Source organism: Rhinoderma darwinii, chromosome 3, assembly GCF_050947455.1.
Source record: "Rhinoderma darwinii isolate aRhiDar2 chromosome 3, aRhiDar2.hap1, whole genome shotgun sequence".
Classification (NCBI taxonomy): Eukaryota; Metazoa; Chordata; class Amphibia; order Anura; family Rhinodermatidae; genus Rhinoderma; species Rhinoderma darwinii.
In genome coordinates, this window is record NC_134689.1 from 233,186,457 (window position 1) to 233,200,949 (window position 14,493).

Here is a 14,493-nt window from a genome sequence, read left to right on the forward strand (position 1 = left end):
CTGACACAATAGGTACACAGTGTTTATTTTGTCCAAGGGATCAGCACCATGTGTTGGCATGGGGAATATAATTAAAGCTGCATGAACCAGTCACCCAGCCATTCAACTGAGCCAGCACAGATATAAGTGCAGAGTGATGCAACATGGGTAGCTTGTTAAAGACAGTGGGGTGGAGAGATCTGTGACAAGGTTAGTTTGTGTATGGGCCATGGATTATGGGTCCTCTTACACGGTCTGACATGGGCCGTGTAAATGAGTGCCGATCAACGAAACAGCTCTTTGATTGGCACTCATTTGCTCCTTTCACAAGGAGCTATGATCAGTAATGTATGGGGACGAGCGATCGTTACTAGGATCTCTTGTCCTTATACTTTTCTATTATGTCAACAGCACGTTTTCCTGTTTACATAGAAAAATGTGCTGCCGACAACGATAATATTTCTGCAGCATAAGCGATACATTCCGCCGATGAATGAGCATTTGCCCATGTTACAGGGCAATGATAAGGAACGAGCGTTCACATGAACGATCATTTGCCCATGTAAAAGGGCCTTAAAGAGGCTCTGGCACCAGTTAATAAGTGCCCTATCTCCTACTTAATCTGATAGTCGCTGTAATGTAGATAACGGTTTTAAAAAAAGACACCTTATTTTTTACAGAGTTACGACTATTTTTTGTTTTATTCTAATTTCTTCTGAACATTGGACAGGGTCATACACTTCTCTTTACAATGCCCACTTGCTCAAAAGTAAAAAAAAAACGCCTGGTTGGGCATTTAGAAGAAATTGGCATAAAACGAAAAATAGCCATAACTCCGTCAAAAATAAACATTTAAAAAAAATAAAAATGTTTTATCTACATTACAGCGAATATCCGATTAGGTAGGAGATAGGGCACTTATATACTGGTGACAGAGCCTATTTAAGTGTGATATGTCTTTTTAAAGAAATTTTGTTTTTTAATCAGAGTATAACCACTAAACCGAAAGATCAGCCTGGCTAAACGGAGCCAGTTTGTCTAGTGAGTTATAGTAGTCCAGGTGAGAAACGATTAGAGCCTGGATTGGTGTTTCAGCAGTGTCAGTAGTGAGGTAGGGACTGATACTAGAGATGTTTTAGGTAGAGATAACAGAATTTGGCAATGAATGAAATGTGAGAAATAAAGCATAGATCAGAGTCGAGTATAACCCTGAGACATGAGGATGACAGTGTTACAGACAGAGATAAAAACATCAGGTTTAGGTGAACAAGGTTTTTTTATTCCACTGTAACCATTTGGACTATTTTGTCAATTCCTTTGCATAAAATCATATTTAAAGTCCATTTTCATTCCAGCTTGTAATAAAAGGAAAAACACCAAGGGGCGTTAAAACTTTTGCAAAGCACTGTAGTTGGGTGTCATCGGCATAAAGATGGTACTGGAAACCAAATCTGCCCTATAGTTTGTCAGAGAGAGGACATAACAGCAGAGACCGCGGACAGACACTCACTAGTGGTGTTTAAGAGACCAGGAGAATTGTCCTGAGAGGTTGTGTATATTTGGGTGTCATCTGTATAACGATGGCACTGGAAACTATATCTGCTCTAAAGTTTGTCCAACTGGGATTGTGTAGAGAGAAAAACGTAGAGGGCTTAATACTGAATCTTGGAGTACCAAGACAAGAGAGAGGAAGTAGAGCCCTTGAAAGACACACTGAAAGTGTGTTCAAAGAGAGAGGGGGGGGAGAGCATAGGGCAGTTTATTTTAAAGGCTATGTACACCTTTTGAGGAGCATTTTTATTTATTTTTAATAAAAAGTTTAGTCAGTGTGTTTAGTGGAGCTTATTAATTCGTTTTTATTAAACATTTGTTTTACTTTGTTAGATGTAGCTGCTCTGTATTCTGTATACGGAGCAGCTGTATGTACTGCTAAATCCTAAGGTCCGCGGGGCTGACGGGTTCAGTGGCAGCGGATCCTGCGTGTCTCTGACGCGCAGGATCCACCTGTCATCCATCAAATCTAAGTTCATAACCCGCTGACACTGAACCAGTCAGGTCCGTGGGACTGACGGATTCAGGTCAAAATGAAAGATACAATTTGATTCCCAGGTCGTGATCCCCAGAATAGTCACCAGTTGGTGGCGGGTGTGCTGTAGTGAAGTCAGGAATGTAGCCGGGGGTCAGTAGTCAGGAAGTAGCAAGCAGCAAGCTGAAGGATAAGACAGAACCGGAGTCAAGCCAGGAGTTGATAACACGAGTAGAACCACAGGAACAATTTGACAAATCCAAAGGGTGAAATAGGAGCGTGATCCAGAAGCAAGGTCAAGGTCAGGAACAGAGTCAAATAGCACTAAGAACAAAGCCAAACAAAGGATGTACTTTAATCTGCAGGCAAGGGATGGGATGCTGATTCCCCTCTAAATAGGCCGCAAGGTCTGACATCATTAGAGTGTCTGTTGCCCCGGCAACATGACACTGCCGACCATGGTGTAGAGGAGAGCCGGGGCCAGATCTAGCTGGACCGCGACTGAACATGGGACCAGAGGAGGAGGCGTCCGGTTGCCAGAGAAGGAGGTGTCTGGACATCAGCAGGAGCAACAGCTGCTCGCAGGGACTGGTCGCTGGAGCCGGGCGATGTGAGTAACAACAAGTAGTGGGTTTGGGCTGTGTACCAAGGATGCTATCTACAGGTACGGACAGTAGGGGGCCCTACAATTTAGAGTAAGGTCATAGTTCACTGTGGTCTGGTTTGGGCAAAAGAGGGTGGAGATAGAAGAGCGTGCAGGTCTTAGGGTTTTTGTAATATGGTCCAAGTTGATGGCGTATATTTCTATGGATGTAAGTGGTAAGTTTTTGGGGGGGGGGCAAAAGTGATAGGGATAGTAAAGAGATGGTTATAAAGCGAGAAAGGTGAATTGGAGAAATTCAGAGACTGAGCATAGTCAGGTGAAGGACAGATCAAGCAGGTTGCCATCATTTTGAGAATGTAAGGATCGTGAGGGCAGAGATATTTTTGATGATTTTATCAGTAATCCCATTGAAGTCTGCCTCTCCCAAGGCTGAAATTGCTGCCTACAGGGACCTGTAGTGGACCTTAGTAGTCCTCTTTTAGAAGTGCACAATGCCGTCTTGTCGAATTAGATATCTCAAGAACTGAGCGTAAAGCTTGTGGATAGGTTAGGAAGGGTGCACATTTTATATTAAGATTCTGTTATTACATAAATGGATCTTGTGAAAGTTTTAGTTCTTTTTTCATCCGTGTAGGGGAGAGATGGAAATACTGTAGATAATGGTATTTTTTATAGTCGTTATTATACATGCAAGATTATCAGTGACCTCTGATCCAAAACATATTTTGGATTAAAAACTATTAAACAACCTGGAAGAAGTAATATCTTAGTACATTTTCAACATTTCGGACATAGTGTATAATTTTTTAGAATAAGCCACAGACACATCCCTTTCATTGTGCCGATCGGCATGGCGTTGGATCTTTAACATCAACCATCCAATGTTTGATTGGGTGGGGTTCTTTCCCCTGGGACAGTAGCTAATCCGCACAATGAAGGTGCTGTGGCGATCTGTATGGACGAGCCCCTGTGCCGGTGTAAAAAAGAAGGGGACACGGCCCCTTAATTATGCAGATCGGTGTTTAATGTATAAGTGTAGGGGAACCCCTTTAAAAGGATTTTACTTTATAGAGCAAATCTTGGTCCCATACGATGTGATCTAGTGTAGTTTCTAGTGTTTAAACCTCTAACGTTATTTTTGTGCGTCTCAGTTTTTTTGCTTCTGAATTGTGGAGTATGTGGAGCAGAGATTCTTTTCTGCGGCTTCATTTCCACTTAACATTTTTAATCCATATGGAAGGGTTTTGGGTAAAGGTTGCAGTCAGAGCAAGTTAAGCTTCCGTTTGCTGCAATCTTGCCCAAAACATTTCTATTACAAGTTCTCTATAATAGGGAGGTCTCTGAAAAGTTCATGGAGGGAAGCGTCTGCAAACCTGCGTGTAACGTGCCAGACTGAGAGGCATTTGACATTTTGTGCGCGACCCAGGGGGTCAGCCTTTCATAAGAGAGTTTTCGTTCTCTGTGCTAGGAATTAACAGAGTGTACTATGAAGGCATCAATCACAAGCTTTATTTTCCAGGTGATCTTTGAGAAACTCCGTGCAGGTAAATTAAAATCTGTCGCAATAACATGACTGAGGTTATAGAAAATGTGACCTGCGGCACTGTCATCAAAAGCGTCAAGAAATTACATTTTCTTTAAGCTCCGCAACATTATCTGGCCCTAATACTCTGCTACAAAAAGTGTTTTAGTTTGGCGCTTGCATGAGATTTCTAACATTTAATCAAAATAATTTTTCGTTGCAAAAATGAATGTTTTCAAAAATGACATTTGAAAGAGAACTCGTACGAAGTCGAGAATATGACGTGTGTCACTGAATAGAAATGGATTTGGGTTTTTGTTATTCACAGAGTTCACTGCTTTCATTATCTAATTCCCTTGGCCAAGCAAGGTAACTACGCAATCGTGGCTAATGTGGAAAGCATGGATTATGACTCTCTTGTTGTGCGACTGAACAAGGACATAAGTGGAATAGAAGAGGCAATGGGGGCCAGTCTCCAGCAACACAAGTTCCAGTACATCTTTGAAGGTATAATATGACATTATTCTTTTTTGATTTCGCGGTCTTCATTGTATTACCGTGTTCGTCAACAAAAGCAGACCTATTAATCATACAAGAGACTTTCTGAAGGCAGGAATAAAATGAAATAAAAATCTTTAGCATTTTCGTAGAATCATGATTACAAGTTAGGCCCCATTAATATTAGGTGGTATCCCTTGATGTCGCTAAACTATAGCCGATCCATAGACTTTATAATAGACCAACATAACATTGAAGGTTATGTACACTTTTGAATATATTTTTTTTTATTAAACAAAACACATTGATTTAATTTAAAAAAAAATCCATCCAAAAGTGTACATAACCTTTAAGTCCATAAAGAGGTTCTCAGGGGTGGCAGTTACCTGATAATCTTCTTTTCTCACTGGTAGTTTATAATCATTCTAATAATTAGCTCTCTTTGTGATAACTTCCTGCTGAGTGTCTGATTATACACAGCAGCCAATTTAAGCAAAAAGAGCTGCAGTGTAAAGCATGGAATATGAACAGATCAGCAGACTGAGCCACTGATGAAACAGGAGATTGCTTGCAAACTTTATTTAGACAATACAACTAAGGTGCAGTCACTGACCATAGCTGGACCGTAATAGAAAAGAGCTAAATAGGAAATAATATTAAAGCAGATCTGTCAGCTTAAAGAACAACTCCACTTTATTTTTTTTTTAGTTGCCCCTCCATTTGTACATTGGTGTTTCAGTGGCGTGCGGTGTGAAGAAATACTTACCGATCCCCGCATCTTGTCGTTTTTCGGGTCCAGCGTTGCCCATGTGATCTTCCTTCTGATCTGGACAGGAATCGCTGCTTTTGAGAAAACTGGAACTCGTTCTGGCTCCCATAGGAATGCATTGAGAGCCTGAGTTCCGGTTTACTCAAAAAGCAGCGATTCCAGACAGGTCAGAGGGAAGATCATGTGAGCGGCGCTGGACCCAGAAAATGATAAGATGCGGGGATCGGTAAGTATTTCTTCACACCGCACCCCACTGAAACGCCAATGTACAAATGGAGGGGGAAATAAAAAAGTGGAGTGCTTCTTTAATATGCTGCCTATGTAAGGGCAGCATATTACATGGGAGAAAAAGCACTATGCACACCAAAGTGGATATTCTTTTGCATATAAATAATTTATTATATTTATAGCCAATGACAGTGCGACGTTTCGGTCAATACCATGACCTTCCTCAGGCGCTTAGTCAATGTATGATCCTGTAGGGATGGCGCATTCGTATGGCGGCTGACCGCTGTTGTTCGGCGCATACTACAGTTACATGTCCTTCCTCCTAGTAGCCAAATTGGCTTAAAAAATTTGCCATTTGGCAAATAGAAGCACTGAAAGAATACACAGGACTCACAGTTTGAGTTTGACGTATTCATGAGTGGATCACTCTCTTAGCCTATCTGTGTGGTGACTGACAGGCTGCTATGTATACACAGGATCCTGTTAATCACTGGCCTGAAGGGCGGGGGGAGCATAACTAGAAATCCTGTGTATTCTTTCAGCGCTCCTATTAGCCAAACGGTACAAATATTTTTGTGCCGTTTTGGCTACTAAGGAGTCAATACCTTTTGCTGTAATATGCTGCCCTTACATACTTTGTGTGTTTTAGTGATTTAATGAATAGATTTGTTGTTTCCTTAATACATGCTTTAGTTCTACAGCTTTATGTTATTCAAACCTATGTATACATTGTGCTTGTTCACAAGTGCACAATGTTTTTTTTTATCAAGGACTTCGGCAGTTATTAATCTTGGAGCACCACAATAAAACTCTAAACCCCCATTATCCCAATTTACACGGCCAAAGTCCATTCAGTGAGATTCGTATCTCGTGCTGCAGTGGCATTTTTGGATTGCTTTTGTTCTTGCCTTATGATTCGTTTTATCATCATTCTAGATGATGATGTCAATCTTCTCAATCATTTTTATAGTCTTATATATCATATCACAAAATGTCCTTTTCAACGGATGAGTCCATATATGCTGTATTTCCTAATGTCTTTCCAAGTTGCCTCAGAGCCAGCTATTTATGAAAATGTGTTTTACGGTTAATGGCTTTTTTGTTGGTTAGTCAAAAATGTACTACTGTGTTTTAAAGACCATGCGCTCCTGTGTCTTACAGTTAGTTTTAGTGCTTTCGTACTACTATAGATCTGTTATAGCGACTGCACACCGTTTCCTGGGCCCAGTAGGGTATATTAAGTGCTAGTGGGGGCATAAAAATCTGCCCCGTTCCTCTGTTGCTCCTCTTTCAGCACTCTGGTTCAGGAGGGAGTAGACGGGCAGACGCTGGTGAGTGATGTCATCAGCTGTCGCCACCCACACCATTTACTTCAATCTAATTACAAGCATCAGCACTGTGTAGGGATTGTCTCAGACTACCACTGCACCATGTTACAACTGAGGGGAAATGGTAGGCTGAAGTCACTGCCTCATCTATTGCTACAGTTGGGATCGGGGTAGCAGCGTTTGTTCAGGGAAAGATGTCACGGCCAAATGTAACTATTCGGCCCTAAAATCATATGCACAGTGACAAGCCGACCAGTCATCTGAATTCTTTTTTTTTCTGCATGCAGCTTATACAAGACAATGTTTCTGTACAATGTAAAAAGATTTAAACCTGAAATTGAGTTGTAAAAAATATTCTACTTTTTTAAAATTTGAGGTTTTCATTCCAGATGGAAAATCTGCAGCGGAAGACTGTTGAAGGCAAGTGGATGAGAGTTAAAAAATCTCATCCACGCTCTGCGGAACATTTTCCAGACAGAAATCAGAGCATGCTGTGGATTTTGAAATCCGGATGATAATTTAGGATCTGATAATTTTCAATGTAGAAGGGGTGAAATCCACAGCAAAATCTCAGTGTAACACATGTGGATTTGCTGCAGATCCCGTTACGTGTGTGGGTACTCTAAATTTTGAATCTGACTAATCATGTTTTCCTTTTTCTACACACACGGTCTTCCACAGGTCTAGGCCATTTAATTTCCTGCATCCTCATTAATGGAGCCCAGTACTTCAAGCGCATCAGTGAATCCGGGATCAAAAAGATGTGTCGCAATATATTTGTCCTCCAGCAAAACCTTACCAATATCACTATGTCCCGTGAAGCAGATCTGGATTTCGCAAGGTAATGTAGCTAATTCTGTTTGTTTCCTTTACCATATGCAGGCTACACTACTCAATGTGACATGGACAAGAATGGGACTTAACTTGGATAAGGGTAAGGCCACACGGTGCGGTCATAGTGCGTCTATGTTGCGTTTTTAAACCGCAGCAAGTCATTTTTCAATAGAAGTCAATGGTGAAATGTTTGTTATGGACAGACTGCTGCTATTATATTACAATGTGTTCTTTGTGCAGATAACTGCATCTTCATAATGTCCGACCGCATGCAGTTAATGACCGCGCTGCCAAAGTTGTTGGTGAACTGCCTGCGTTTTTGCTAACAGTTCTGCAATGCATTGTAATGAACTATATACAGGAAGCCCCTAACAAACTTCAACACGGGTGAAAACTATGTCCATCAATTATTTCCTTTAAAAACGCAACAGAACTGCAGCATTACAGAGACAAAAAACGCATGCAGTTGACCGCATGAAGTTTTCAAACGCAACAAAACCGTGTCAACGACGCACCGTGTGGCCTTACCCTAAATGTTTTCTTACAAAAACCCAACCTGATCACTGTCGTCACAATATGCTCAAGCTGATTTAGCTTTAATGGACCATTGAGAATTTGTTTTAGTTATTACTTCATGACTTTGCCTAACTTTACTTCATGTATCACAGAATCTGTAGCAACAAAGCATGTATTGAAGAGACATTAGTATACTAGAAGTTTACTGGTTAATAGATTAGTCTTCGCATTTAAATAATCCAGTAATATGTTTTTTATATAACAACATCTTGAGGGAGTAAAAAAACGTTATCAAGGGCCTTAGTCTAAAACCTTAACAGAGCCTTCGTAAAAGGCTGGTCGTGTTGCCTATAGCGAGGTCCTCTGCGGGTTCTCGCCACAAATTGGGTGACAACTTGAGCTCCACTCTCCATGGGTCCTATAGCAGCTGCATGTTCTGCCTATATGGTTATAGGAAGACTATATGTGAAATCAAAACTACTGCAAATATGTCTGGCCGTCATCTTTTTACTAGACCCATTTATAAAATTGCTGCATACCTCTGATCTACAGTATTTTCTGCTACACGCATTCCATAACATTTTCACTTGGGCAAGTATGCAAGGAGGTTATCTATAGAACTGTGGAAGACTAGTAAAATAATTGCCAGACCCGTTTTATCAATGAAGCAAAGAGAACCTTCCTCCTTGTGAGATGTTGCGGTGTTTTTGCTTACGTTGCAGATCGGCATAGCTTTGCTGACACTTTGAGAAAATGGGTTAACAGTGCTCTGGAAGCTTGGATGTGATTTTGTGTAGACAGCAAAATTTGCAACAATAGCATTTCCATGAATCAATGTTTATAAGCAGAAGTGGTGGTCAGTTTCTTTCCAGATAAGAGCAAGGCATGTTTAACCCATTGAGAGAACATACGAGCTTTTAGACTCAGAATATATGTAAAAATCATGACACAATTGTACTTCGATCTAATAGTCTAATATTGGACTGACTTCCAGAAACCGTTTCCTACAGAAAAATATAGAATCGTTCCAGTTCAGTTATCATATACTCAAACAGCACAAAGCCAAAAAGGCTTAAAGGAAAACTCCACTATAGAACGTTTCACAGTTAGGCTGGATTCACACGAGGTCATTACGTACGTAATGGACGGAACGTATTTAGTCCGCTAATCCCGGACCGAACACAGTGCAGGGAGCCGGGCTCCTAGCATCATAGTTATATACGACGCTAGGAGTCCCTGCCTCGCTGCAGGACAACTGTCCCGTATTGTAATCATGTTTTCAGTACGGGACAGCAGTTCCACGGAGAGGCAGGGACTCCTAGCATCGTACATAACTATGATGCTAGGAGCCCGGCTCCCTGCACTGTGTTCGGTCCGGGACTTGCGGCCGAAATACGTCCGTTCATTACAGACGTAACATGCTCGTGTGAATCCAGCCTTAAAAGTGAGTAATTAAAAACTTTCCTTTTATGGCAAGAAAAAAAAAAACATCAGTTTGCAAGTTTTTTTTGGGGATAGTTGGGAGAAGACCTGACCATAGTTTTTAAGTCAACAAGTGTCATGCACTAAAATTGATATTGATAACCAAGCGTTAGGAAGCTGTTTGAGTACCTGTGTGCCAGATAACAGTGACGCAGGAGGCGCTCATATCACTTTACGTGATTCTGCCACTTAACACTTTCGGGCTAGTGGTGTCAGTGGTGAATATCTAAAACCGAAATAAGAAACCGGCATGCCCTTACCCATTTAGGGCATACATTTGCTTATTGTAAATGGTCTAGTGTAGCACAGAGTGTCTTTGTCAGGCATTTCATCTTCTGTGAAATGGAAATACAGCCCTTGTACATTTCGTGATACGAGTCGAGCAGCAACATTTTTCAATGAATATTCAACGCTAAGTGTGTTGCACTTGGATGCTTCTTACGGCTCTGTTGTAATAACAGACAGTAGTCCCCTGACCTCCTTCTTTCATGTAGTGTGGTGGGAGCCAGAGCTGGGTGCAGCTGCCAAATCTTGTAAAAGGGGGGTGCTAATTGCTGCAGTTTGTCTTGTTATCCGTCAGTGACAATGTGTCAGGAGTCATATGTACAACAGGAAATGAATTATCCATGGCACACGAGCCTCTGGAAGGGAACCCCCGCTGTCTGTGTTAATGAACGTTATCCCACACATGTTCTCTGACCGTGTACCAGCTTTCCTCACGCTGCTGAATGCCTCTACTTCCCATTGCCGTGCCTCCCATCATTTGACAAAACCTGACATACTCTTAGATTGTGTCTACGTGGTTGTGTACCGTATAGGTATGTATAGGCAGAAATGCTACATACACATGATTTTATAGGGAATAATGCCATTAAGATAAACAAGTCCAATCACAGAATCTCTCTACGGTTTGTCTAAACTCCACTGACATTCAACTATGTAGCAGTTATCTGAGCTCCCACAATGCTCCGCTCCCTAGTAACAAATTCTGTACAGTTCTGCCCACATGGTCAATATAACATCATATAATTAAAACGTAAATATTGCACACACAAAAAGTAAATCAAAGAATTTGCAAAGATATCAAACTTTTTATGTAGATTTAAACTGTGAAATGTTTTAAATCTGTTGATCAACAGTGGACTTCACCTTTAACCTGTTAATGCCGAAGGACGGATGTATCCGTCCTCTGCAGCTGCTAGTTCGCGCAGGAAGACGGATATATCCGTCCTGTGATGGCGCGGGTACTGCCACTGTACCCACGCGATCAGCGGCAGGAGCATGGCTGTTATACACAGCCTGGCTCCTGCTGCAACTGCTGGAATCAAAGCGCGCTCCGATTCCAGCAGTTTAACCCATTAAATGCCGCTGTCAATAGCGACAGCGACATCTAATGTGTTTGACAGAGCTCCCTCTGTCACCCCATCGGCGCCCCCCGCAAAGAACTCGCGGGTCGCCGTCGGGTTTCCATGGCAGCCGGGGGCCTAACAAAGACCCACGCGCGTCCCACGAAGGTGCTTCCGTGCGGTGCGCGTGATTTTCACGCACCCTTTGACTTCAATGGGTGCGTGATGCGTGAAAAACGCCGAAATAGAGGACCTGTCGTGAGTTTTACGCAGCGGACTCACGCTGCGCAAAAATCACTGACAGTCTGCACTGCCCCATACACTAGAATAGGTCCATGCGACACGCGTGAAAAGCACGCGCGTTGCACAGACGTATTACACGTTCGTGTAAATCCGCCCGTACACTGACAGGCAATAATGCTTTGGTATACTAAGTATACCAAAGCATTATATATGCGATCAGCAGATCGCATAGTGAAGTCCCCTGGTGGGACAAAAAAAAAATGTAAAGCAGTTAAATAAAGTTTGTGAAAAAAAATTTATAATAATTTACAGTCAAAATCAAATAAAACAGTGGTTTTATTAAGTAAAAGTGCCAAAACAAATAATACATACACATATATGGTATCCCCGCGATCGTAACAACTTGAACAATAAAATCAACACATTAATTAAACCGCCGGATGAACGGCGTCCAAAAAAAACGCAAAAAACAATGCCAAAATTCTCTCTCTTCTCCCATTCCCCCCATAAAAAAATTAATAAAAGTTAATCTATAAGTCCTATGTACCCCAAAATAGTACTAATGAAAACTACACATTGGCCCGCAAAAATCAAGCCCACAAACGGCCATATTGACGGAAAAATAAAAAAATAACGGCTCTTGGAACGCGGCGATGCAAAAACAAGTAATTTATTTCTAAAATGGTTTTTATTGTGCAAACTTAGAAAAACATATAAAACCTTTACATATTTGATATCCCCGTAATCGTGCCGACCCATAGAATAAAGTTAACATGTTATTTACGCTGCATAGTAAACGGCGTAAATTTATAACGTGAAAATTAATGCTGGAATAGCTGCTTATTTTGAATTCTCTCCTAAATTAAAGTTAATAAAAGTTAATCGATATATTCTAAGCATCCAAAAATGGTGCAAGTACAAAATACAACTCGTCCCGCAAAAAACAAGCCCTTATACGGCTATGTCGACGGAATAAAAAAAAAGTTACGACTCTTGGAATGCGACCGTGAAAAAACTAAAAATAATCCTTGGTCATTAAGGGGTTAAAATTAATTGACGTTTAAAGGAGATGTCCACTACTTTTTAGAAGGGATCTTTGACAGTAAGCTGATAGAAAAAAATGTCCTTCTGCTAAAATCCCCATCAATCAGATTTTATCTTTGGGAAACCTGGCCGTTAAGGCCCTTTTACACCGGCCGATAATCGTTGATCGGCGCTCGTTTGCTCCTGTCACACGGAGCTATGGATGGGGACGAGCGGTCGTTACTCCGATCGCTCGTCCCCATATGTTATTATCATGTTGGCAGCGGTTTACACAGGGAGATGTGCTGCTGACAACGATAATATTTTACTTTTTTTAAAACAATACGACCAGCAGATGATTGGGCGTTTGCTCGTTCATCTGCTGATCGTATTCCTTAAAAGTTTATATTTTTATATATATATATATATATAGCAAAATATATATAACAAAATATATAGAAAATAACACAGCACTCAAAGCACGCTGAATATCCGGCCATGTGCACGTTACCAATGAAAGGATGATGCTTGGTTTTACAACTACAAAAAATGTGAGGAGCAGACACTAGTATTCTGGAGTGGTTGCCGGTTCTCAGGTATTTATTTTCTGCGAATGCACAATTCCCTTGCAGTCCAGAGATGCGTTCCAATTACGCATATCCGGCACTTGCACGTGCGCACTATGGACCTTCAGAGATGTGGCATTGTAAGTCTTTTGATCAAGTTTCCGTATTAATTTTAATATATGATTGGCCTCTGCGCTCCCCCTTCATTAGGAGTCATTGATATAATTGAGTATAATAATCGCTTCTTTGTATATTCATACATGTTAATTTTGCATTATTGAGAGATGTTGTGCTTTAATATGTTAATCTTGTTACACTGATCCACATGAATCCACTTTTTTGTATATCAATACGTCTTTATATGGTTATTTATTATGAATTCATTATATTGTACACTGTATACTTTATGTATTTCCTATATATACCTGGCACTATGCACTTTTGAATCAGCTTGAGAAAGGTTCGGATGTGAACCGAAACATTGCTTATTCTGTTCACTTTGTGGTGAATAAACCAACATCTCTCCATCTTTGAAGTCCTGGTGCTGTTACGTGTGTGTGTGTGTGTGTGTGTGTGTGTGTGTGTGTGTGTGTGTGTGTGTGTGTGTGTGTGTGTGTGTGTGTGTGTGTGTGTGTGTTAGTGTGTTATTTTTTTATGGGTGTCAAGGACATTATGCAAATGACCCGACTACCCGCAGGAGTCTGGTCTGAACTTCCAGGCAAGGGGCTCCAGTACCCACTAAAATCAAAAGGCTGTTTGTCTAATGCAGGATCAGACAGGTCCTCCAGAGCGAGAGACGCTCTTTGTAAGGCCCCATGTACACGACCGTAAAAATCGTCCGTAATTGCGGACTGCGATTACGGTCTGCAATTACGGACCCATTCACTTCTATTGTCCACAGCCATAGAAGTGTACCGAAAAAGGTAGGACATGTCCTATCTTTTGCTTTTTACAGAACGTGCTCCCATACTACCTCAATCGCAGCCCGTGATTACGGACACGGCTATGTGCATGGGGCTTAAGAGATGAGGATCCTGAAAAGATGACTCCCCCCTCAATGAATTCAGAATTCTCTAATAGGCATGTCAGACCATTCTCTTCCTTACACCACCTCAAGGTTAATATAGATATACACCAATATTTTGCACCAAAAAATTGCATGCATCTTTAAGAAACGTGGCACTTTCTACCACTCCTAGTCATACTTTTGCTTGTCACTTTTGTAAACTTTCGAGGTAAACATAAAAATTGACATTTTGGGTGTATTTTAATAATAGAATTTTGGCACGTCATGCTTAACAGACCTTCCACTTTGTCTCACCCATATACATAACCGTTTTGGTGAGATTCACCTATAATCTAATGCAGTGCTTCTCAAGCAGTGCGGTGCAGCTGGGGAGGCCGTTTTGACATGAGTGATCATATGCTGATCTCTCCTTCTAAACAAGCTTTTATCTGACAGCAGCAATCTCTGGATAACCATCATAACTGACTCCATTGTGCTAATGTGTATAAACCTAGACATATAC

General features: G+C 41.2%; 1 protein-coding gene across 1 annotated transcript in view; it reads left to right on the forward strand.

Annotated features, from left to right (window-relative positions):
• EXOC4 (exocyst complex component 4) overlaps nucleotides 1-14,493 on the forward strand; it is a 410,874-nt gene that overhangs the window by 371,268 nt on the left and 25,113 nt on the right. Inside the window, exons 16-17 of the mRNA XM_075857508.1 lie at nucleotides 4,460-4,638; nucleotides 7,636-7,795. Of these exons, the coding sequence (XP_075713623.1) occupies nucleotides 4,460-4,638; nucleotides 7,636-7,795 (339 nt within the window). The remainder of the gene's footprint in view (nucleotides 1-4,459; nucleotides 4,639-7,635; nucleotides 7,796-14,493) is intronic.